This window comes from Ovis aries, chromosome 1, assembly GCF_016772045.2.
Source record: "Ovis aries strain OAR_USU_Benz2616 breed Rambouillet chromosome 1, ARS-UI_Ramb_v3.0, whole genome shotgun sequence".
In the NCBI taxonomy this organism is placed as follows: Eukaryota; Metazoa; Chordata; class Mammalia; order Artiodactyla; family Bovidae; genus Ovis; species Ovis aries.
Window position 1 is genome coordinate 113,194,270 of NC_056054.1, and position 24,632 is coordinate 113,218,901.

At 36.8% G+C, this 24,632-nt stretch overlaps 1 protein-coding gene across 3 annotated transcripts in view; it reads left to right on the forward strand.

The window, feature by feature from the left end:
- Positions 1-24,632, forward strand: part of ATF6 (activating transcription factor 6) — a 248,398-nt gene that overhangs the window by 39,947 nt on the left and 183,819 nt on the right. For all 3 annotated transcript variants that reach the window (XM_042256929.1, XM_060415542.1, XM_060415543.1), the window contains 5 exons: positions 33-162; positions 771-974; positions 7,622-7,842; positions 22,991-23,176; positions 24,200-24,291. In XM_042256929.1, coding sequence (XP_042112863.1) covers positions 33-162; positions 771-974; positions 7,622-7,842; positions 22,991-23,176; positions 24,200-24,291 — 833 coding nt within the window. The remainder of the gene's footprint in view (positions 1-32; positions 163-770; positions 975-7,621; positions 7,843-22,990; positions 23,177-24,199; positions 24,292-24,632) is intronic.

Here is a 24,632-nt window from a genome sequence, read left to right on the forward strand (position 1 = left end):
CATGAATTTATTTGTGTTTTATTTTACTGCAGGAGGAGTTGGATTTGTCTTCTACTTCTCAGATGTCTCCTCTTTCCTTATATGGTGAAAGCTCTAATAACCCCTCCTCAGCAGAGCCACTGAGGGAAGACAAGCCCATCATTGGTCCTAAGAGCAAAACTGGTATTACTCCATCTGCTAACTTCTATTGTTTCTATTGTAGACTGAGTGTAAGCTCCATATCTTAAAAGAAAATGTTGCATTAAGTGTATGTTTATTAAGCTAGCTTGCTGTTTTTAAACTAGTGGACCTATATTCTTTGTTGTGAACGTTAATATGAAGAGGAAAGGGAAAAAATGATCTTCTTTGGTTGTCTCTGTCTTTAAAGGTGAATGATGCTCTAAAATAGATTTAGGGCCCCATCTTCAGGAGAAATTTCAAAGTTTCATCTAAAGAAGTTAAATGTGAGGCCTATTAGCCTGTGACATTTGTCAACCTCATTCACCTCAATGCTTTATTCAGTGATTTTAGCTGTTTTTCTTTATTGGTTCCTGTGTCCCCTTCGCAAAGCTGTAGCTTGGTCAGAAAGGAAGACCTCAGATTGAGGAGTCTTCTTCAGTCCACTAAGATAAAATTCTGTTTTTCAATACATTAAGCTATGCTTAAACTTCAGTTAAGGGTAGTCAGAGGTTAAGATAATGTGTAGAGAAAGGTGTATAATAGAATCTGCTGTCTAGGATTTGCTTAATTGCACTTAAATTATATTTGTGGTTTGTTTGGTTTTTCTCCAGAAAATGGACTGACTCCAAAGAAAAAAATTCAAATAAATTCGAAACCTTCAATTCAGCCCAAGCCTTTATTACTTCCAGCAGCACCCAAGACTCAAACAAACCCCAGCGTTCCAGCAAAAACCATCATTATTCAGACACTACCAACGCTTATGCCATTGGCAAAGCAGCAACCAATTATCAGTATACATCCTGCACCCACTAAAGGTACCTGAATGGAATCTGATGCTCTCTATGTTTAATTGGAGGACACTGAAGCATGTGTTATATGATTTGTTTTAATGCAGAGTATAATTTCTGAGCACATGCTGGGTGTGTGTCAAGAATGTCCTTGGCGCTGAGGAGGTTATAGAGATGATTAATACGTGGTTCCTGTCCTAACAAGGGAGGTAGCTATCCAGATCAATTATATCTGATACTTCTCTTTTCTCACAGTTTTAGTGAAAACACCAGTCTCTAAGGCTTGTGATTTTGTGAAGAAGAAAATCTGGAAAACTTTCTTGATGCTATTGTATTCTGAGATTTTTGTGTCTATGAATTTTTTTTGTTTTTAAGGAGAGGTTAGTATTTAAAATACGATGGTTCATTTCAGGTCTAATAGGTGTGTTTTGACAATAGAATCAGACTCTTAAATCTCCGAGTAGTAGGAAGCATCGTTTAACAAACATGAGCTTGTACGGGGCATTAAATACCTGAACCTCTGACTTTAAGCCATTAAGAATGTGTGTTTCTATATTTCGTCCACTAGATGGCCTCGTATAGTTGATTCTATAAGAAGTTGAGGTCTGTCTTGAAAGAAGTTCAAGTCTGAGGATTTGGTACTGTTCACTTATAGGAATATGTATATATTTGTCACATATATGACCAACCTAGACAGCATATTAAAAAGCAGAGACATTACTTTGCCAAAAAGGTCTATCTAGCCAAAGCTATGGTTTTTCCAGTAGTGATGTATGGATGTGAGAGTTGGACCATAAAGAAAGCTGAGTGCCAAAGAATTGATGCTTTTGAACTGTGAGGTTGCAGAAGATTCTTTAGTGTCCCTTCCCTTGACTGCAAAGAGATCCAATCAGTCCATCCTAAAGGAAATCAGTCCTGAATATTCATTGGAAGGACTCATGCTGAAGCTGAAGTTCCAGTACTTTGGCCACCTGATGAGAAGAACTGACTCGCTGGAAAAGACCCTGATGCTGGGAAGGATTGAGGGCAGGAGGAGAAGGGGACGACAGAGGATGAGATGGTTGGATGGCATCACCGACTCGATGCACATGAGTTTGAGCAACCTCTGGGAGTTGGTGATGGACAGGGAGGCCTGGCATGTATAGTCCATGGGGTCGCAGAGAGTCAGACAAATGACTGAGTGACTGAACTGACTGAACATACAGGGTTCATTTGCACACAGAGCTCTCTTGGGAAGATTATTCATCGTTGTGCCTATACTGATGTGTGTACACATGGCTAAAGCGAAACTTGTGCAGCCTTGTTTCCGTGGATTTACCTACTGGCACCAAGTAAGACTAGGTATCAATGGGGTATGGGTTATAAATAAATACCAGTGTTACGTTTATAACTATATTTTCAGTTATAGATTTTTAGCTCATTTCTTTGAAGCATGGTTTTAATGAGGGCAAGGTCATAAATTTGATTTTCAGGTACTCTGTTAACTTTGCTCTATTCCATGGTCATAGACAGTATGGCATTGATAAAAAGAACTAGGTGAGAGACTGGATGGATCCGTGAAAATTCACCAATCCCCTCCAGAAAACCCCAACCAAACAAACCTGAAATACCTGCCCTCTGAGGACAGGGTCAAAATACAGTCTTTTTCATATGAAAAATAACACTCCTGTCTAATGGGTATTCTTGTGACCTGTGAATGGATGTCATGAACTCCTTGAAATAAAATGCAAGATTTAGTGTATATTATTTGTGGATTTTTCTAGGGATAATCTCCGAAACTTTCATCAGGATCTCAAAAATGTACATCGTCCCAAAGGCTAAGAATTTAAATGTGTGAAGAACTTTATTATAGTTTCCATAAGCTGTTAAAACATATACATAAAAAGTAAAAGTTTGACATTAATATGATCAGTATGTAAAGCAAGAGGTGTTCCTAAGAATTTGCTCTTAGTAGACCATTGGTTATGTTTGAATGACAGAAAATCTTACCTATAGCGAGAAGAGAAACTTCTCTGAGCAGTTGATCAGTTTCAGAGGCTTGAATCATACACTATTCAGAACTTCAGTGCTTTCCCATTATCTGAAAACAGTATTTATTTGGGGGGAGCATATGCTAATACAGGCCTTGTTACTATTTTTATAGTATAATCTGGAGAGGTAATCTTGTAATAACATAACAGATTTAAATGTATAACTTCCAGTCTTCCATTTATTTGATAATGAGGAGAGAAGAAGAGAAATATAGGAAAGGCATTTTACAGTTAATCGATCTAAGTATCAGAAGTAAATATTTGTTATTAAAAAAGAAGTAATTTCTTTTTTTGGCTACACTGTGCAGCATGCGAGATCTTTGCTCCCCACTCAGGGATCAAACTCTTGCCCTCTGCATTGGAAGTGCAGAGTCTTAACCACTGGACTACCAGGCAAGTCCTGCGAAAAAGAAGTAATTCTTATAGGATTAAGTTCAAATTGTCTGGCTTGGAAGGTGAAACCCATCATGGTTTGTCTCCAGTTTAGTTTTCTAACTTTACCTCATAATAATAACTCTCCTTTCTATAAATCCTTGGTTCAACTAATTTGGCTATTGTCCGTTAGATTTTCTTGTTTTTTTTTTCTAGTTTCTTGACATGCTGTTCAGTCTGCCTTAAATAACTTCTGCCTACTTCTACATCTGTGTCCTATACATTCATTAAGACTCTTATGATAGTGCAGGTGAGAGGTGTTGAAACTTGGAGTATCAGTGAAGATCCCGGATAGACAGTGGAGATGTTAGAAAGTGTAGAATCACAGGGGTTGGCAGTTAGGTGATGGGAATGGAGGACGGAAAAAGGGAAAGTATCCTCTCTTGGGCTTTTTGGGTAGATAGTGGTTCAAATCACTGAAATGGAGGATCGAGGTAGAATAACTTGTCCCCAGTCGTTCTGTTAATAGAGGCACAGTCAGAACTTGAGCCCAGAGGGTCTGGCTCAGAGTCTGTGTAATTAATCACTATGTTCTATTGCCTCTGAAAGAATGCAGACAAGTGGTCCTGGATCTCAAGAATTGACTATCTAATTGGAAAATTATAGCAATAGTTAAATAATAGTAACTATGAGAACTAATGAATTAATTATACATGAAATACCCTTATGAAAGTTATTATACATAAAAGATCAAGTGCCAGATACCATTCTAAGTGCTTAACTGTGTCATCTTATTTAATCCTCACATCAACTCTGTGAGGATAGGTGCTATTATTATCATTTTCCTTTTATAGATGAGAAAATTAATACACAGAGAAATTATTTCCTCTGTCACACAGCCATACTATTTCAGACAAAGAAGACATTCAATAAATGTTTGATACTAAGTTTGAAATGTTTGAAGATAATTGAAAAGGAAGACACTGACTATCACAATCAGTGAGTCATCCATAGTCAAAAGTATCCAGCATTGTAACCAGCCGTGGTCCATGCAGGGGGATTTGTATGTAATGCCAAAGAGGATTTTGAGCATGCTGAAACGGATAAACAGTGTTTTGGTATGCCCTTTTTAACTGTTTCCACATGAGGAACAGTAGTAACTTATGTTCAGCTGCTAACTATTTAAGCCCTGAAACAGTTCTTTGCCTTGCGTTTTGTGACCTGGTGAGCATCTAGCATGTCAGATTTAGCAAGCCACCATGAACACACTGTAATAGAAATGTAGTTGCTTCTCCCCATTTTTTCTTGAACCCAAACTTGCCAAGACTATTTAGAGGATCATTGATTTAGATATTAAATAATTTGAGGTTAGTTGGGCACTCTGGGATGAAAGGGCTGGTTTAGCATTTTTGAAAAAAAAGAGGCATCAATGGCCTGGAAGGACTTGGAGCCACATTTAGTATGCAGATCTTGCCTTGATATTGCTTCATCTCCCTTGCTCCATGCTACAGTTCTCTTAGCAAGGAGATGGTGATAACCAGACAATGAACACTACAGACTTGGATTATTTTTTGAATCAATTTTAAGAAATATTACAAAGCCATCTGCATGTGTTATCTGCCAATGCTTTAAATCTGTAACTGATGCTTAAAGTAGGATTGTTTTTTTGAAATGATTTCACTCTTTATGGTTACCACCTCCTCTGATCTTTGGAGTAATCCCCTAAATTCACTGAACATTTTAGTTTTGAGGGGTGGCTCAGAGGGTAAAGTGTCCGCCTGCAATGCAGGAGACCTGGGTTTGATCCCTAGGTCAGGAAGATCCTCTGGAGAAGGAAATGGCAACCCACTCTAGTACTCTTGTCTGGAAAATTCCATGGACAGAGAAGCCTGATAGACTATAGTCCATGGGATCGCAAAGAGTTGGACACGACTGAGCGACTTCACTTTCACTTTATCATAATTTTTAAACTCAGAAGATGTGGAACGCTGCTTCTGATAATGCTCTTTTCAAAGTATTGCTTTAAATCAGTTGTTCTCAACTGGTAGACTGTGGATCCCGGGGTATGGGTGGTCGGAGTGGCAGTAGCTTTTGGCTTTTTTGTAGGGTATCTGCAAATCCGTATTTTCTGTTGACTGGATAAATAATTTGTTTCATATATCTTTGCACTGATTTTTAAAAATTTTGTGGTTATACTTACGATAATAAATTCCAGATTCATTTCAAATCACTACTAAATTCTTACTAAACTTTTCTCATCACATATTTTCTCAGTCTACAGAAACTGAAAGGACAACTGTGATCATCTTGGGTGACCATGATGTTTTTGATATTAAAGAAAGGTCCTTAAATTCATGGTGGGAACCTTTGGTCTGAGTTTTACATTCTTGACATACATGAATATGTCTTTCATAGTACCAGATTAACTGTAATAGATCAGTAAGTGTTATTTAAAAAAACATTTGGTGATATGCTGTTTATTATTATTATTATTATTATTTTGGTTTTGCAACGTTGCTTGCAGGATCTTAGTTCTCTGGCCAGGGACTGAACCTATATCCTTGGAAGTGAAAGTGCAGAGTCCTAACCACTGAACCACTAGGGAATTCTCTATTAATTATTTTTATTTGAATATTTGGCTAGAGCAAATTTATATTTGCTTATGAGTTATTTCCATTTTTATATGTTTTTATTTCATAAAGTAAATTATTCCAAGGGAAAATTAGAAGATAAGACTAGTTAGTGATCATTTATACTAAATTGTGTATATGATAAATCTGTGAAATTACTTTTAGGTCTTTCTTACTAATTTACTTACTTTTTAGGGATAAAATACTATTAATTCTAATATAAGTATACTTTTCAAGGCCTTTTGAGACAGGAAGACTGATTTTATAGAAGTGATTTTTTTTTTTAAGCTAAGACATGTTCATAATAAACAGGTGTTGAAGCATTATTTTGATTTTTAGTTTTCCTTGATCCTTTGAAATACTGAGCTGAATTTTACATGGGTCATGTTACACTGTCTGAAAGCATAGTATTTTTTTTCCTTCAAGAAGAGTATAGATATACAATGGGAAATTTTAGTTGCCAGTTACTTTAATACCTTTATTTTGCTGGATAGGCTCAGGCAGCTGTGGATGTTAGGTGAGGCTTTCAACACCTTATAAAATTGGCCAGATCTGAAAGCAAACACTCAGCAGACAAGTAAAAGTTTTACTAGACCAGTATTGGGAGTTGTTTGAGCCTTCTTTAGGTTATGATGCTAATTCTCAGATTAGCATAATTTTAAAATAAGGTTAAATGTGAAGATTAAGAAAAGACTTGTAGACTGTTCTGGTGGGTAGGGGAATCAACATTATCTGCAGGTTATGTTAAATTATAGATCTATGTTTCCCATGTTAGCTAAGAATTTATCCCAAGTGGTTTTAACATTTTTGATATTTGTAGACTCAGGTTATTCCAAGTATTGACTTACTGAATCTCTGTCATATATTTTTGGTGTTGTATGTATTTCTAAATCCCATTAACTTAAAATATATGATTCTGTGCTCAGTATACAAGGTTTGTTCTTTGTAATATGATAAATACTTCTAGCACTCAAAAGTTTCAGAAGTTAATACTTAGGGAAATCTATGTATAACTTAGCAGATTTAGTATTTGTTAGTTGAAAAAAAGTGTGGAAATACATTGTTAATCATAACTTCAAATAGAATGAATTTAAAACATATTTTAATAGAGAACGTCAATACCTATGTAAACTGTGGGAATTACTGTAGAATTTCAATGTTCTACTCCAGTAGATAATATTCTTTTGTTAGGGGTCTTTACAATATTGGAGATTACTGATGGAGATTACTTGGCTGTGTTTATGCAACAGTAGAGCAATTCTACAATGAAATGGCTACTGAAATGCTAGTTAATAAATCCTAGTAGACAGATCTGTCAATAGTATGATACACAATGTTACATAACTCACAGGATTTTAAAAATACTTTGCAATACCTAAAGAAAAGGTAATATCCACAGTAGTGGATATAGTGGAACAGTAGTGTTATATGAGAACAGACATTTGGTCTATTAAAACGTATTTTAATAGAGAACGTCAGCAAGGATGTGTGCTGCTTTTGATTGTGGTTCAATTGGTGGTTTCAAATCATTTCATGTGGTTTTACCTATTGTATCTGCAGAAGAGACCTAAATGTGAACCAGTTTGCCCCTGCCACAGCAGTTATGCACCTTCTGATTCCTCTTCTTTTTTCTCTACTGCAGGTCAGACCGTGGTGCTCTCTCAGCCTACCGTGGTTCAGCTCCAGGCACCTGGAGTTCTGCCCTCTCCTCAACCAGTCCTTGCTGTTGCTGGGGGAACCACGCAGCTACCTAATCACGTGGTGAATGTGGTACCAGCCCCTGTGGCAAACAGCCCAGCAAATGGGAAACTTTCTGTGACTAAACCTGTCCTCCAAAGTACGGTGAAAAATGTGGGTTCCGATGTAAGTTTTGAAGTTGAATGCTTTTTTTAAATGCCTGATTTTGAAAATGAGAACAACAACAACAACAAAAACTATTTTTGTTTTTTAAAGTTTGTTATATTGTGTCAAATGTGCTGAAATTGCACATCCAGTCTCTGGTGGAAAATTAGGGTAAGGCTTAGTTTGTTAGAATCTAAGTGAAAAGGTTTTAAAAAATCCAAAGTGGTTTGACTAAGAGAGGTATGCATACCTTCCTCTTCTTTAATTCCTTCTTTTGAACCTTTTCATCACAATACTTCAGACTGTCACCCCCAACTCAATCATAAAGTACTACTATTTTACAGGATTCTTTCATGTTTCCTGATTGAAATGTTTTTGGCAACGCCCCAGATAAGTCTGTAGACTTCTTTTTGGTCAGAGTTTATATTTAGCTTCTCTCTTAACTTACTGAAGAGTTTTCACCACTGCATAATGATGACTTGCTACTCTTAGGAATTCTGTTTCTTAATGATTATTTAGTTTTTTCCCATCTTTGCAAATCTTCAGATTTTCTGTTATAGGGACTTTTTGTAATTTATAAATCACAGAAAGTTTCCTAAGATCTCTCACAGCCTAAAACCAGTTATACTACTTGCCAGCTAACTCTTGCTTTCTTTAAAAGTGATACAAAATACCTTATGTTGTGTGTTAAACAGTAATTGAACATTATGGGCCTGAAGTTCAATGAAAGTTAACATCAAGTAATTAGTCTGAAAGTGGATTCTCTGAAATCATGACTGGGAAAGCAAAACAAACCCTATATCTTTTTTTTAAAAATAGAAGTGGATATTACCTTTTCTTTAGGTATTGCAAAGTATTTTTAAAATCCTGTGAGTTATGTAACATTGTGTATCATACTATTGACAGATCTGTCTACTAGGATTTATTAACTAGCCTTTCAGTAGCCATTTCATTGTAGAATTACTCTACTGTTGCATAAACACAGCCAAGTAATCTCCATCAGTAATCTCCAATATTGTAAAGACCCCTAACAAAAGAATATTATCTACTGGAGTAGAACATCGAAATTCTAGAGTAATTCCCACAGTTTATATAGGTATTGAAAACGGTGTGTGCCAATACATGAAGGAGGAACGGTAGTGTTATATGAGAATAGACATACGGTACAGGTGAGCTCGACTGCTACGTTTGAGTACTGAAAAAGGTAAGCACACAGTGCTGTGGTATAATAGACACTAATGCATAGTATGTGTTTCAAATGCAAATGAAATGATGTGAAGCTGAGATTTGTTTTAAAATACTCTATGTGAAGTGATGAGCACAGAACAGAGGAAACATGATTAGCAAAAAAATGTTGGTACTCATTGAGGGTGGGTGTGTAGTCTTTCTTTCCTTTTGGTGTTTGAGAAGTTTTCTGCAATAAGTAAATGAACCATGATAACAAAAATCTAAAAAATATTTCATGATATTTTCAACTAAAAATCATACATCCAACTTTTCAATTAAAAAGTTTTTCACAGGAGAATGGTGTTCACAGGGAAATTCTATTTCATTTCTGGTGATTGGTCTGTTCAAATTATGTTTCTTCTTGATTAAGTTTCGGCAGGCCATATGTTTCTAGAAACTTGGGTGCTTCTAGGTGGTCCAGTTTGTTGGCATATAACTGTTCATAGTTTCCTCCTATGATTTTTTTGTGTTTCTGTGGTACCAGTTGTTATTTCTCCTCTTTCATTTCTTACTGGGTTCTCTTTGCTTTCCTCTAGGTGGGTGTGGTGAGAGGCTTATGGTTTATCTTTTCAGAAGACCAGCTCTTGTTTTATTGATCTTTTCTGTTGTTTTTGGATCTTTATTTTATTTATTTCCTCTCTGATTTTATTATCTCCTTCATTTTGCTGACTTTGGGTTTTGTCTGTTCTTTTTTTCCTAATTCTTTTAGGTGTCAGGTTAGATTATTTGGATTTTTCTTCTTTCTTGAGGAAGGCCTGTATGGCTATGAACTTCCCTTTCAGAACTGTTCTTGTTACATCCCATAGATTTTAGAAAGCTGTGTTTTCATTTTCTCTTGTCTTGAGGTATTTTCTGATTTCCTCTTTGGTTTCATTGTTGACCCATTGTTTAGTGGCTTGTTGTTTAGTCTCCATATGTTCATTCTTTTCCCGTTTTTCTTACTGTGGTTGATTTCTAGTTTCATACTGTTGTGATCAGAAAAGATGCTTAAAATAATTTCTATTCTGAACAAGGATTTTGAAAATGATTGCTTAAATTTTTCTTTTAATACTTTTTAAATTGTAAATTTGAATATTTTTTCTATAATACAAATAAAACTTGCAATAGAAAATATTCAAAGGTAATTTGTTTAGACATTAAAAATATGTATTTTGAAATATTTTAGACATGAAAAAGGTAATGGCTAATTAGAAATTTAAAAAATACTGATGTATATGACATGTATGTATTTTTTGATTACCAATCATACCTCAGTGAGTACCAACATTTTTTTTTGCTAATCATGTTTCCTCTGTTCTGTGCTCATCACCTCCACATAGAGTGTTTTAAAGCAAATCTCAGCTTCACATCATTTCATCTTCAGTTGAAACACATACTATGCGTTAGTATCTATTATGCTATAGCACTGTGTGCTTACTTTTTTTAGTACTCAAAATAAACTAACATAATAGTCAAGCTTAATCCTGTACTATATATCTATTTTCATGTAACACTACTGTTCCTCCTTCATGTCTTGGCACACACTGTTTTCAGTGTTAAAAAATCTTAGCATATTTTGGTCTACATTCATTGAATTATAACATTCAATCAAGGAATGTAGCTAGGATGGGGAGATGGTCTAGAAACCATGTCATGGGGAGAAGAATGGTTTAAGGGTTGGTATGATTCAGTCAACTGAAGAAAAGAAGACTGTAGAGCCGTCTTCTAGAAAATGAAGGTTGTCATTTGGAAAATAGGATAACTGTTCTGGGTTATTCCAGAGGATTCATCTAGAACAGGTGCAGGTAAGTTACAGAAAGTAAAAGTCAAAGTCACCCAGTCTGTCCGACTCTTTGCAATCCCATGGATGTACACTCCATGGAATTCTCCAGGCCAGAATACTGGAGTGGGTAGCCAGCTGTTCCCTTATCTTCCCAACCTAAGGATCAAACCCTGGTCTCCCATATTGCAGGCAGATTCTTTACCAGCTGAGCCACAAAGGAAGCCAAAGAATACTTGAGTGGGTAGCCTATTTCTTCTTCAGTGAATCTTCCCAACCCAGGAATCAAACAGGGGTCTCCTGCATTGCAGGCCGATTCTTTACCAGCTGAGCTACAAGGGAAGCCCAAGTTATAGAAAAATTTCTAAGAGTCTTTGATGCAATAATTGTATTTAAAAATAAGAAGAGATCATTGTTTTTCTTCTAGGCTTAATATCTGAATAATGAGCATCTTAATGTTGGCAGTCATCGTTGTATGTCACTGACACACATTCTGTAATCTTTATAAACATTGCAGTTAATTATTTGTCAGTCTATTAGCCAGACATCCTTTAGAAGTTCTTTGACATGAAAGACTGGGTCTGTTTTGGTTTTAAACTCTTTGAGTGCTTTGTAAATTTGGTGTATAATGCAGTCAACATTGAAGAACTGGGGGATGTGTGAGATGAGAAAGTATAGAACCAACAAGTATTAGCTTTTTTAAAAGCAATAATTATTGACTAGCATTCTTATTATTTTTCAAAATTCAGAATTGACAGTGTTATACAAGAAAGATTCAAGTACTGTATGTCTGGTGCAAGAGACGTAAGGACGATTAGAATACATTTTCTAATCAACCTGCATTGAGATTTTTGTGCTAGCTTTTCCTTGACTAGCACATCAGGGAGTGAGCCAAACCTTTTCAGTATGAGTTTTCTGTTAGAGGTTTTGACTTAATGTTTATTTCAAGTAAAGAAACATCAGTCTGTCCTCTATCAGCTGGCCAAGCCATTCAGGAACCCAGGATAAATCTGTTCCAGAAGGAGCTGCAGAAAACTTTGATCTGCTCACATATGTAGTCTCCTGTGACCTCAACAGTTGTGTGTGTTTGTTAGACTCAAGTCCTATTAAATTAGGATAAATTTGAGTTAGTATAACCCCGATTCAAAATGGCCAAAATGAAAACTTCTTCAGCAAGCATTTTTTTATGTGTTTTTAAACCACAAAATGTGGTGGAAAAGTTGTAGTTCGGTACCAAAAAAAAGTGTATCAGTTTTTTGTGGCTTTGTATTGCTGACATGGCTTCTTTTTTTCTACCTTTTTTGTTCTTTTCATTTGGCTGGTTTCACTCTCCAGAGGTCTGCTCCTGCCATAAAGTAGCATTTTTAACATACCATATTCTGCAAACTACATTAAGTGCCACATTTTCTGTTATGAAACAGTTTGCCTGCTTCAAATTATAATCTCACTCTTCCTGCCTTTTGCTGGTAAATCTGTTCTGTTTAACTCTTGGAAACCTCACCTAAGTCTTCAAGAAATATGGTTGGTTTTTGGCTCAGATCCTGATGGAAAAAATGAACATGGTCTCTCATTTCAGTGTAGAAATTCTCTTAAGCAGTTTCTTAGTAAATGGTAATCTTGGAACTACAAAGATGCCTTCATGGGAGAATATGCTTATCTTTCTTTAAAGTGCTATTGAATGTTGCCAAACATCAAACCAAGGGCTTGGAAACAGCAATCTGTTTAAATCTGCATTGAATACTTCCGCTTACCCATTATAATTCCATAAAGTTCACAAGACATTATGGCCCTAGTTTTAAGGCTATGGAGCTACAACATTGTTTTGGTTACTGGGACAACAGAGCAGAAAAAAAAAAGAGTGGTGAAATTCTATTCTAAATGTCGCAAGTGGGTCAAGGTGGAGCAAAAACCCTCAATAGGAATCAGTTGGTGGATACAATGGAAAGAAAATGATCAGAAACAAGGTCAGAACTTGAAATAACATCAGATGGGAGGCTGATGAAGGGGTACAGGCTGTACTGATAGGAGGCCGCAGGTCTTCCTCTCAGTCCATTTGCTCCACTGAGCGTCTTTCAAACCCCTTATTACTTTGGACCCTCTGTCTTGTTCTTTACTTAGTGACCTTGACTCCTTCCATTCCAGCCCCTTCCCTTTGGGAGTCCCTGTCCTGGGTCACCAGAGCCATCATGAGAAGGCGGGTGCTGGGGGATCCTTTCCAGTGGCCTTGGGTGTGAGAATGGTGTGGAGGGGATTCCCCTGGCATACATCCCAAATTGAAACTTTGTCTTTCTTTCTGTGGAGACAGGGTTACATAGTTAAGTTCAAGAATTCAGGTATTGTTAGTATTGTCAGCATGGGGGTGATGTGATACTGGCCCAGATGATGCTGTACACACAGTGTTCCTTTATTGCAGTGGCGGAATGCTGAAGTTGGGAATTGACTACAGCAAGCAGTAAGCAAGCCTCATCATTGTCCAGAGGGAGATGTTACCTCACCTCTCAAGGTCAACCCTGAGAAATGGCCTGGGTAAAGAGTGGTCAGGGCTTTGTATTCTTGTCATACCCAGGAGCATGTGTAATAGCAGGACTCACAGGGTACCCCCTAAAGGAGTAGCTTCCAAGAAAAATATGAATCTAGACAATCTGTTTACAATCCAAAGTAGTGTGGAGAAACTCAGAAAGATGGAGAATGTCTGTGTTCTATTTCAGAAAAAAAAGTGCAACTACTGAACATTTAAGATGCATATTTTGACTGTAAACCCACAAATAGATACTCTGTTAGGTCAAAGTGTGAGCTGAATAACCTTGAATTGTGTGACTACCTTAGACCTAAGAAGATAAATAGTGAAAAAGTAATGAACTTTTTAGTAACTAAATTCTTAAGCAATGGAGACATTGAGATCATGATATTTCTTTAGGCTATAAAGTGGAGGAATCCATCAGAACAAATTCAACAGGAAGATTTAGAGATCTGAAAAGCTATCCAGATTCTAGTAAAGAAATTACTTCTGTGCTGACTACTTTTTGGCTCTGCTGCTACCAGGTACTCTGCACATAAAAGAAAAACATGCTTTGTTAAAATATTTGCAGTTCCTCTTTAGATGGAGATTTGGGGAGACTTTGGCAAGTAATCTCTTCTGTGGTTACAGTAGCTTTGGAATAAGAAGTGAACAATTTTTTTTTTCCATGATGTGTTGCGTTAGGTTAGATTTATGTCATGGCAACTTTAACATTCTTTATTCTTTATTTCTCAGTTTAGCATCTTGATAAGCTTAATAAATACTTATTTTTAGAGGGATGCTGATTTATATCTTAATAGATAATTAAATGCTTCTGTCCTTTCTCTGATTTCTCTTCCTATAAACTACCCCTGGAGACTCATTCCTAGGAAGACAGTCCTCCCATGACCTAGATGCTTTCTAGCCATTTTGTTTCCCTGCTCAGAAGCAATCATTGTTACCAGTTTTTTGTGCATTCTTTCTGAGATAGTTCTTTAGTGTATAAGAATATATCTTTTTACCTATTTACCTGTTTTATGGAAATGGTAACATACTATAAACACTGTCCTGCATGTCACTCTTTTCAATATATCTCAGAGATTTTCGACAGCAGTACCTAAAAAGTTTTCTTATTATTTTAACAGGTGCATGGTGGTCTTATCTCATACAGCTGTCATAATCATTTGAGTTTTATGGGGGTTTTTTTGTGTTTTTTTTTTCTTTGTAAACATTCCTCCATTGAATAACTTGGTACTTATTTCACTTTGTTCATATGAAAGTATGTCTGTAGGAGAAATTCTTAAAACTGAAACTAGAGCGTCAGAGGCTAGGTAGTTTTTCGCCTTAGGGGTAGTTGTAATTTGTTCTTCTACTTTAAATGTGTACGAATGACAGTCTTAGGGTTTCTTAATGGAACCCATCAATAGGTTTCAGTGTTTCCATGAGCAAGTTCCCTTTTCTTCACCTCACTCTGTTCCCTGCTTAATTGCTTGTAATACTTTGTATGCATGTACATTTGTCTGGAAAGAGAGTCCTTAGCTTCTGCCTTCCATGGCCTTTTGAGGTGAATGAAAGTCCTTGTTTGCTTGGGGTTTTTTAATAGCTTAGTTGGGCTAAAATTCATATACTATGGAGTTTACCTTTTTATTTTTAAAAATTGTTTACTCTCTTTGGCTTTGCTGGGTCTTCATTGCTGTGCACAGACTTTCTCTAGGTGCAGCAAATGGGGGCTACTCTCTCATGGCAGTGCATGAGCTTCTGACTGTGGCGGCTTCTCTTGTTGCCGAGCATGGGCTCTGGGGTGCTTGGCCTTCAGTAGTTGTGGCACATGGGTTTGGTTGCCCCGCCACATGTGAAATCCTGCTGGACCAAGGATCAAACTCGTGTCTCCTGCATTGGCAGGTGGATTCTTAGCCACTGGACCACCAGGGAAGTCTGAGTTTACCCTTTTAAAATGTACTATTTGGTGATTGCTTAGTATATTCTCAGAGTTATGCAACTGTTACTGATGTTTAATTTTAGGATATTTCATCACCCTAAAAAGAAACTCCATTCCTGTTAGCAGTCATTCCTCATCTGCCATCCTCTTCAACCCCTGACAGCTACTTCCTAATCTGCTTTCTGTATAAGGGAAAGTGAAAGATGCTCAGTTTGTCAGAATACTGGAGTGGGTAGCCTTTCCCTTCTCCAGGGGATCTTCCCATCCCAGGGATCAAACCCAGGTCTCCCACATTGCAAGTGGATTCTTTACCAGCTGAGCCACAAGAGAAGCCCAAGAATGCTGGAGTGGGTAGCCTGTCCTTTCTCCAGCAGATCTTCCTGACCCAAGAATTGAACCAGGGTCTCCTGCACTGCAGGTAGATTCTTTACCAACAGAGTTATCAGGGAAGGCTGCTTTCTGTATGGAGTTGCCTATCCTGGACATGTCATATCGATAGTATTATACATGATGTAGCTTTTGTGTCTGACTTCTTTCACTTAGCACAGTATTTTTCAATATGTATTTGTGTAGTATATGTCAACGTTTACTCCTTTTTATGGCCAAATAATAGGCCATTTTTCAGATATACCACGTTTGGGTTGTACATTGATCAGTTGATGGACATTTGGGTGGTCTCCACTTTTAGGCTTTTAGGAATAATGCTGCTTTGAAAATTCATGTGCAAGTTTTTGTAGTCTTTTAAAACAATTTTTAGTATATAAAGAGTGTTTGCAAATCAGAAAGATCCAAGTAAACCCAACAACCAAATGGACAAAATAAGTGAATAGATAATTTACAAAGAAAAATGACAAATTATTTCAATGAAAGTATCATTGGCTATATAGTCCTGAAGGTGTGCATTCTCCAGAACATTACTGTTCTACAAATGTGTGAGATAATATTAATTGTTAACAGAAGAGAACTTTTGACTGGTTAAAGGTGGTTAACAAATAATACTCAAAGATTAAACCTGTTATGGTTAACATTTTCTGTGGCTCTTACCACCCTTGATTATGAGTTTTAAAGGAAAATTCTTTTTTCTTTTCCTATAACTCCTTAGTGTTATGTTTGTACTGCAGTCTTTTGTGTGTGTGTGTGTATGTACATGTGTACCAGACCTTGTATATGGTAATAATTTCAAATTTTAAAAAGTTGTAAAAACAAAACTAGTGCAAAGAACACCCATGTCCCTGGATTCACCTGTTGTTAACATTTTACCACATTTGCTTTATCAGTTAGTTTTATTTATCTGCCTATTATCCATCTTCATATATATATATATATATATATAGATACACACACACATTTTTTTCCTGAACTATTTTACAGTAAGTTACATACCTTATAGTTCTTTACCCTTAAATATGTCAGTGTGTATTTCCTCAGAATAGGGATATTCTCTTAACATACCCACATCACCTTCATAAATTTGTGTTTGTAAAATACTTTTTTCAGCTGTCAGTATGACAGTTTTATCACTTGAGTTTTTCCCCCTCCAATATAGGATCCCTGTAGGGTCAGATACTGCACTGAGATGTCATGTCTCTTTGACTTCTTTCAATCTGGAGCATTCCCATAGCCTTTGTCATTTTGACGCTTCTGAGAAGTTCAGCTCTTCTCCAATATAGTTTTGATAAGTACTTCACATTTATTTTCACAATAGTCCTATTTGATTCTCTCAAAATCCTTGTAAAGCGGGCTTTGTTCTCATTTTACCATTGAATGAATCAATTGGTTAACTATTTCAGTCAAGGCCATATTACTTAGATGGCTGATATTGATGAAGTGGTATGTACGAGACACTTTGTTGTAAGTGCATAAAACCTCCTAATGGCCTTCTCAGGCAAATGAGAGTCCTGATACATACAGAATAAGGGGCAGACTGAGGGATCTTGGGAGGAGAGTGAATTAGATTTTTATTCTTAGGCTCTGGTTTTCTGCTTTTGTATGAATTAAATGGGGTTTCCAGATTTTGTCTGTTTATGTTTTAATCTGATATTTAATATTTGAAATCTGTAAAAATAAGAGCTGGAATGAAGGCAGATATTTGCAATATTACTTTAGTTGAACAGTTTATCAGAGTATCTCTGAGGCACATTGTTGATGGAATTAAGAATTTTTGTTTCCTCACCCAGTTTATTCATAGCTGCAGGATATTTCTTTTTAGTGAAACTTACAGCTTCAGTTCAGTTCAGTCGCTCAGTTGTGTCCACCTCTTTGCAACCCTATGAATCGCAGCATACCAGGCCTCCCTGTCCATCACCAACTCCCGGAGTTCACCCAAACTCACCTCCATTGACAGTGATGCCATCCAGCCATCTCATCCTCTGTTGTTCCCTTCTCCTCCTGCCCCCAATCCCTCCCAGCATCAGAGTCTTTTCCAGTGAGTCAGCTCTTCGCACGAGGTGGCCAAAGTATTGGAGTTTCAGCTTAGCATCAGTCCTTCCAATGAACACCCAGGACTGATCTCCTTCAGAATGGACTGGTTGGATCTCCTTGCAGTCCAAGGGACTCTCAAGAGTCTTCTCCAACACCACAGTTCAAAAGCATCAATTCTTCAGCACTCAGCTTTCTTCACAGTCCAACTCTCACATCCATACATGACTACTGGAAAACCATAGCCTTGACTAGACGGACCTTTGTTGGCAAAGTAATGTCTTTGCTTTTTTAAATATGCTATCAGGTTGGTCATAACTTTCTTTCCAAGGAGTAAGCGTCTTTTAATTTCATGGCTGCAGTCACCATCTGCAGTGACTTTGGAGCCCAACTTATAGCTTGCCGCTGCTGCTAAGTCGCTTCAGTCGTGTCCGACTCTGTGCGACCCCATAGATGGCAGCCCACTAGGCTCCTTTGTCTCTGGGATTCTCCAGGCAAGGTAAAAAATCTGCCTGCAATGCAGGAGCCACAGGAGACATGAGTTTGATCCCTGGGTCTGGAAGATCCCGTGGAGGAGGAACTGGCAACCCACGGCAGTATTCTTGCCTGGAGAATCCCATGGATAGAGAAGTGTGGTGGGTGACAGTCTGGGGTGGCAAAGAGTCAGATATGACTGGAGCAACTTGGCACAGTGTGGCATGTGTGTGGCACATTAGTTTACAGAGAACCTTCATGTCCATTAAAGTTGATCCTCACCTCCATCATAGGACCTGCGATAATGGAGTTAGGCTTCAGACCTTGGCTTTCCCTCAGTTCAGCACTGGGGTCTTTACTCTGGTCCGTCAGTGAGGCAGCCCTGACGCAGTGCCAACTTCAAATTATCCGTATCTTGAAACTTGCTGTTCCCTTTTCTCTCTCTCTACAAATGTATTCTCTTAATTAAGAAAAAAATTCAAGCAGATGGTTTTAAGTTTTGTGAGACAAAGTATAAAGATTGACTTTATTTGAACAGTCTGGAATCAGATAAAACAGCAAAGTTAATAGCATCCATATTTTATGATACAGTAGTCATTATTGTGCTACATGGTAATTAAGCACACATGTTTAACGTTGGTACTAGAACCATTTTGTTTTTGGATTGGATGAGACCTTTAGAGGATTAAAGTGTCAATTTCCAGTAGATGAAGTTTATTTCTTTTTTATTTAATTGAATAAAGTTTTGTTTGATATAATGAAGAGAGAAAGATTCCACAAAATGAGAATTAGAACTGATAGATATATAGTAACCTAGTGGTTCGTTCACCTGTATGTTACCAATACATGGTCTGTCTTGAGCTTGTGTGAGATGTTGGGATGTATTTCTTAGCGGTAAAATATTTTAATATCTTTATAGCCATTCAGGACTTCGAAGCTCATTTTTTAGCAACGTCACAGAATCAAGGGTCTAAATAGTCTATTTGTAAGAAGAACATGTCTTATAGTGTTTATCAGTAACTTAAAATGAAACATAATGCAAAGAGCTTAGGATTTTGACTCTTAAATTGATCCAACCTTCAAAAAGTATTTGTCCATTTGTGAAAGTTCTCCTTTTATGAGACTCTTTTTTTAAAAATATAAATTTATTTTAATTGGAGGCTAATTATTTTACAGTATTGTAGTGGTTCTGCCATGCATTGACATGAATCCTTACATGTGTTCCCCATCCTAACCCTCCCTCCCACCTCCCTCCCCATACCATCCCTCTGGGTCATCCCAGTGGACCAACCCCGAGCACCCTGTGTCATGCATTGAACCTGGACTGGTGATCCTTTCACAAATGGTAATATACATGTTTCAATGCCATTTTCCCAAATCATCCCACCCTCGCCTTCTCACACAGAGTCCAAAAGACTGTGCTTTACATCTGGGTCTCCTTTGCTGTCTTGCGTATAGGGTCATCGTTACCATCTTTCTAAATTCCATATATATGCGTTAGTATACTGTATTGGTGTTTTTCTTTCTGACTTACTTCACTCTGTATAATAGGCTCCAGTTTCATCCATCTCATCAGAACTGATTCACATGCATTCTTTTCAATGGCTGAGTAGTATTCCATTGTGTGTATGTACCACAGCTTTCTTATCCATTCATCTGCTGATGGACATCTAGGTTGCTTCCATGTGCTGGCTATTATAAACAGTGCTGCAGTGAACATTGGGGTACATGTTTCTCTTTCAATTCTGGCTTCCTCGGTGTGTATGCCCAGCAGTGGGATTGCTGGGTCATATGGCAGTTGTGAGAGTCTTTCTTATAGTCGAATAAATGTTTAATAATGAAACACTATGTTTTATAGTGCAGTGGCACTAAAGGGAGAGTATTTTTCTGCTTTGGAGTTTTTCCTTTTCTAAGGCATAATGCTTGGTGAAAGAGATGCCTGAAGGCAGGGTGATCAGAAGCAGGGGCTGGCTAGCTGTTCACTCATCTCAATCATGCTGAATCATGTTATACGCCCACAGGGAGATGTGTCAATTGATTAATGGGCCAGAGTATTGATTTTATGTTTGTAGACTGCTAACAGAGGAGGGTAAGCTTCCAGATACAAGCAGTTCCATAAGCCTTCAATTTCAAACAGGCGCGTAAGTAAAGTAACCACACAGTTCACTGAGTTGAGAGTTCCATACTGTAATGCAGGACTTCCTGTTTGGTATTTAAAAGCAGTGTGGAGCTGTTGTGTAAGTAGCACTGGTCTTGAAATTAACTTCCCTAAACTCTAGCCTTGATTCTTCTACTCTAACACTATCGAATGATGAGCCTTATTTTAAAGAATCTTGAAAACTATAACAATTTCAACAAGAGGAGATTAGTTAAATGTTTTATGGAGCATCAATATAGTTGAAATACTGGGCTGCCATTCTCATGGCATGTCAAAGGTGATCATGATATGTTGTATGGGAAAAAAAATCAGTTTACAGAACAGTAATTACAGGTAGTCCTTTTTTTCTTTTAAAATATCCTCCCCTGTCAAACAAACAAACAAACAGTATGCATATGTTTAATCTGAAATTTTATTTTATTTCTTTTACCCTCAAAAATACAGAATAATTTAAATATTTTATTCAGTTAGCTGAATATAGCTTGCTGAGATGTAAAGTTGGAGCTCTGTGTTTGGAGTTTCCTATGGACTTCATATATTTTTACTGTACTCATCCTTTGTATTTATTGGTAATACTGAGTATTTACTGCATTTTCAGAACTATTGTTATCTCCTTCTACGGGAAGAAATGAATATTTGGCTATAGGTGGTTTTCGTTTCTTTAGTATGAGGCATGTGCACTGACAGCCTTTGAAACTTTATGCTGTATAATATGCAGGTGCTTTTATTGTTTATAGAAATCCCTAATCCTGTTTGAAATTTATTAAGTAGTGTGCCATGTGTAAGCCTCCCCAGAGTCCATACATTAATCAGCCTTTAAATAAGTAAGGTTACCTTTTATCCAACTTTTAGTATAAGCTCTTCCATCTGGGAGCCTTCTCTTTTATGTGCTTGCTCAGCATTCTGTGTACTTCAGCACTCTTGTGTTAAGTATCAGTTATGGACACTGGCATTCTCAGTAACAATGAAGATCACTAAGAGTAATAGTAGATCGAACAAAGTGGCATTTCCAGAAAATAGTTTGAAATTGTTGAATAATTAAAATCCATCATGATTTGACGCTGCTCTGTGTGTGTGTTTAGCATTATTGAAGAGTGGGATAGTTATGCCACAGGGAAATTTTGTAGATTGATGGTTATAGAAGTCAGCATTCTTGTGATGTTTCAGTTAAAAAAGAAAAAAAAGGAGGGGGGGCGGAGATACACTTCTTGACATCTCATGTAATATTTCTTTTCCTTGTGGATTCTTTTTTTTTTCCTTATGGAGTCTGATTGCTCAGTTGGATTTGGTATACCTCTATTTCTAGAAACTGTAGTATGGGATGGAAATTGCATTGTTATTTCAAAAGAAATCAGCATTAAATTATTTAGTTTTATTTATGTATCTCAGTAAAAGTTATTAAACAGCTGCAGTAAAATGTTTAGTTTTTTAAAAGTCCTTTACAAAACAGAGAAGTCAGAAATTCTGTCATCTCTATACTCACAATAATAAATTTAGTATTATTTGGTTCTTTTTATGGACTTAATTTTACTATCTCACATTCTCTCTGAAATAGACTAATGCTAAAACACGTTTCACATCTTTGTTTATAAAATATAACAAAAATAATTTTGGTCAGTAAGTTTTGATTATGGTAGATGTTGTGGGTCATATCACATAGTTTTGGCTTCCAAGGTATAAAATCTAGGAAAAGAGAGAAAAAGTCAGCATTTTTGAAACAGAGCATTCAGCTGTATCTTCTGAATTATAAGAGCATAAGTAATTCAGACAGTATTAAAAACTCCAAGTGGTCTATCATAATTAAGAGTTTGGATGGTGCTTAGAATTAGCTTAGTAGAGGAGATAGCATTCTAAATCAGAACACACAGTATGAATAAAGGAACAAGTTAGATATGTGTGAAGATCATGGAATAACCTTGATTGGCAGGTGTGGTGTGAGTAGTTGTAGAGTTAGGAAAGTGGTCACATTATGGAAGATTTTGAAAGCAAAGGTAGGTAGGTAAAATACATGACTAGCTTGCTTTTGCAATGGAGTAGCAAGATTAAAATGTTTTTAGGAGAAGAAAGTTATCTTAAAAATGGTACACAGAAGGAGCTTGAAGCCAGTTGAAGTAGTTAGAAGGCTGTTGTTGCAGTAGTCTGGAGATGAGTTAATATGTTTGTGAATGAAAGAAAAATAGGTTACTGGTCACACCTTCCTTTATGTCCTAAGAGATACCATTGATAGAAGATCAGTAGGTTTTAAAGAATAGGTAGAGGGAGGTAATGAATTCAGTTGGCAAATGGTGAATTTGAAGTGATGGTAGCTCTACCAGCAGAAGTGGCCCTATAAGTAACTGGATAGATGGTTCTGAAAAACAGTCAAGTAATTCAGGGCCTGTGATATAGATTAAAGCTGTATGTATACTATATATAGTATTTCTAAAGGGAAAATGGGAAGATCAATAAATAAATCTTATTTATCAATAAATAAGTCTTATTTCTGGTGAAAACACCAGAAGAAATCATTTAACAGGTTTTAGAAGACCTTATTTAATCATTTGATTTCAGTTTATTTCATTTGAGTATTTTTTTAAAAAACAACCAGTGAGCTATCTTTTGAACACTTTGTTTAAAAATAATTATAAAAATCAGTATATTCTTCACTGATCTGATTCTAAAATCCAACTATTTTTGATTTACTGTAACTTTTCCTAGATTGCTGTGCTAAGGAGACAGCAACGTATGATTAAAAATCGAGAGTCAGCTTGTCAGTCCCGCAAGAAGAAGAAAGAATACATGCTAGGCTTAGAGGCAAGGTTAAAGGCAGCCCTTTTGGAGAATGAGAAGCTGAAGAAAGAGAATGGTTCACTGAAGCGGCAACTGGATGAAGTTGTATCAGAGGTGAGTGCTAGTTAGTGATAGAGGCGAGATGATGGGTTGAAGTATTTTTTTTTCCTGATAAAGCAATTGGAAATTTTACATTTTAAATTAAATTTTATAAAATAATAATAGGAAAAGGCAGGCACAATAAGCCCAAAAACATTTGTAGTAAGGATAAAGTGTTGGAAAGAGGAGCTTTTGAATTGTACCTCCCAAGCTGTGTATAAAAATTGTCTCCTTTTCCTGGGTTTCTTCTCCCTTATTATCATAGCACCCTTTCTGTGTTGGTTTTTTTTTTTTTTTTTGACTAAATGAATCACATCAGGTCTCCTAAGCAGTCCCACTAGGTCTTCCCTAAAATTTAAAAATTTAATGTGTTCTCAGTTCACCCAACCACTATACTATACTTTGTATTTTGTGGCTATGCATCCCAGTGAGGCTAATCATCTTAATTCTGTTCATGAAATCTGCTGCTTTCAGAATTTCCTACCGCAGTGCTTTCTTGAACCAAACAGATTCCTCTGCCTGGTGAATGGGACTTTTTTGTTTGACTGTGCAGGGCAGCACATGGGATCTTCATTCCCTGACCAGGGACCAAACCCATGCTCCCTGCAGTGGAAGCGTGGAGTCCTGACCACTGGACCGCCAGGGAATCCCCTGGAGACTGGCTTCTTACATTGCTCTTTCTATCTTGCCCTGAGCACATGGGAATGTTCCATTATGTTACTGAAAAGAGTGATTTAAGAGAGAGGCAAATTACTAAAATACAGTGCCTTGGGATTCTTTGAAGATTCATAAAAACATAAAATTGTTGAATTCTTCCTTTTGGGTGAAGAGGCCTCTGCAACAAGGGTTGCTGTGTCTCTTCTCTCTTACTCCTCTCCTTAGTCTTTTGAAAAGTACTCTTTCCTCATATTTGCATTTTGGTTTTCATTTAAGCATTCTCATAACTGGTAAACAGGACAGTTATTATTATCTTAGATGTTGCTTTTTGTGAAACTGGTGTGTAATTCAATTGTATTTAATAATGATCATTTTCTTTAGAACCAGAGGCTTAAAGTTCCTAGTCCGAAGCGAAGAGCTATCTGTGTGATGATAGTTTTGGCATTTGTAATACTGAACTATGGACCCATGAGGTAAGTGTATAGATATTTGTTTTGGATACTAATGCTAGAAATTTGAATTCTTATTATTTATTATTTTTACTGTAGTCATAAGCTAGGGAAAAATGGATTTGTTTTTTCCTCCTCAGAGGCAAGATAACAGAAGAAAGATTGGTTCCTCTTTCTTGTTCTTCATGTAGATCTGGCAGAAAGTAAAGTTCATGTTTTTTTTTTTTTTAAATGAAAGAAGCCTTGAGTTATTAAACAGAGCACTGATAAAGCAGAATACTGAACTGAGAAAGATCATGGACCTTGAAATTAGACTGAGTTCAAATCCTAGCTTCCCCACTTAGTAACTTTGTTGTCTTATTCAA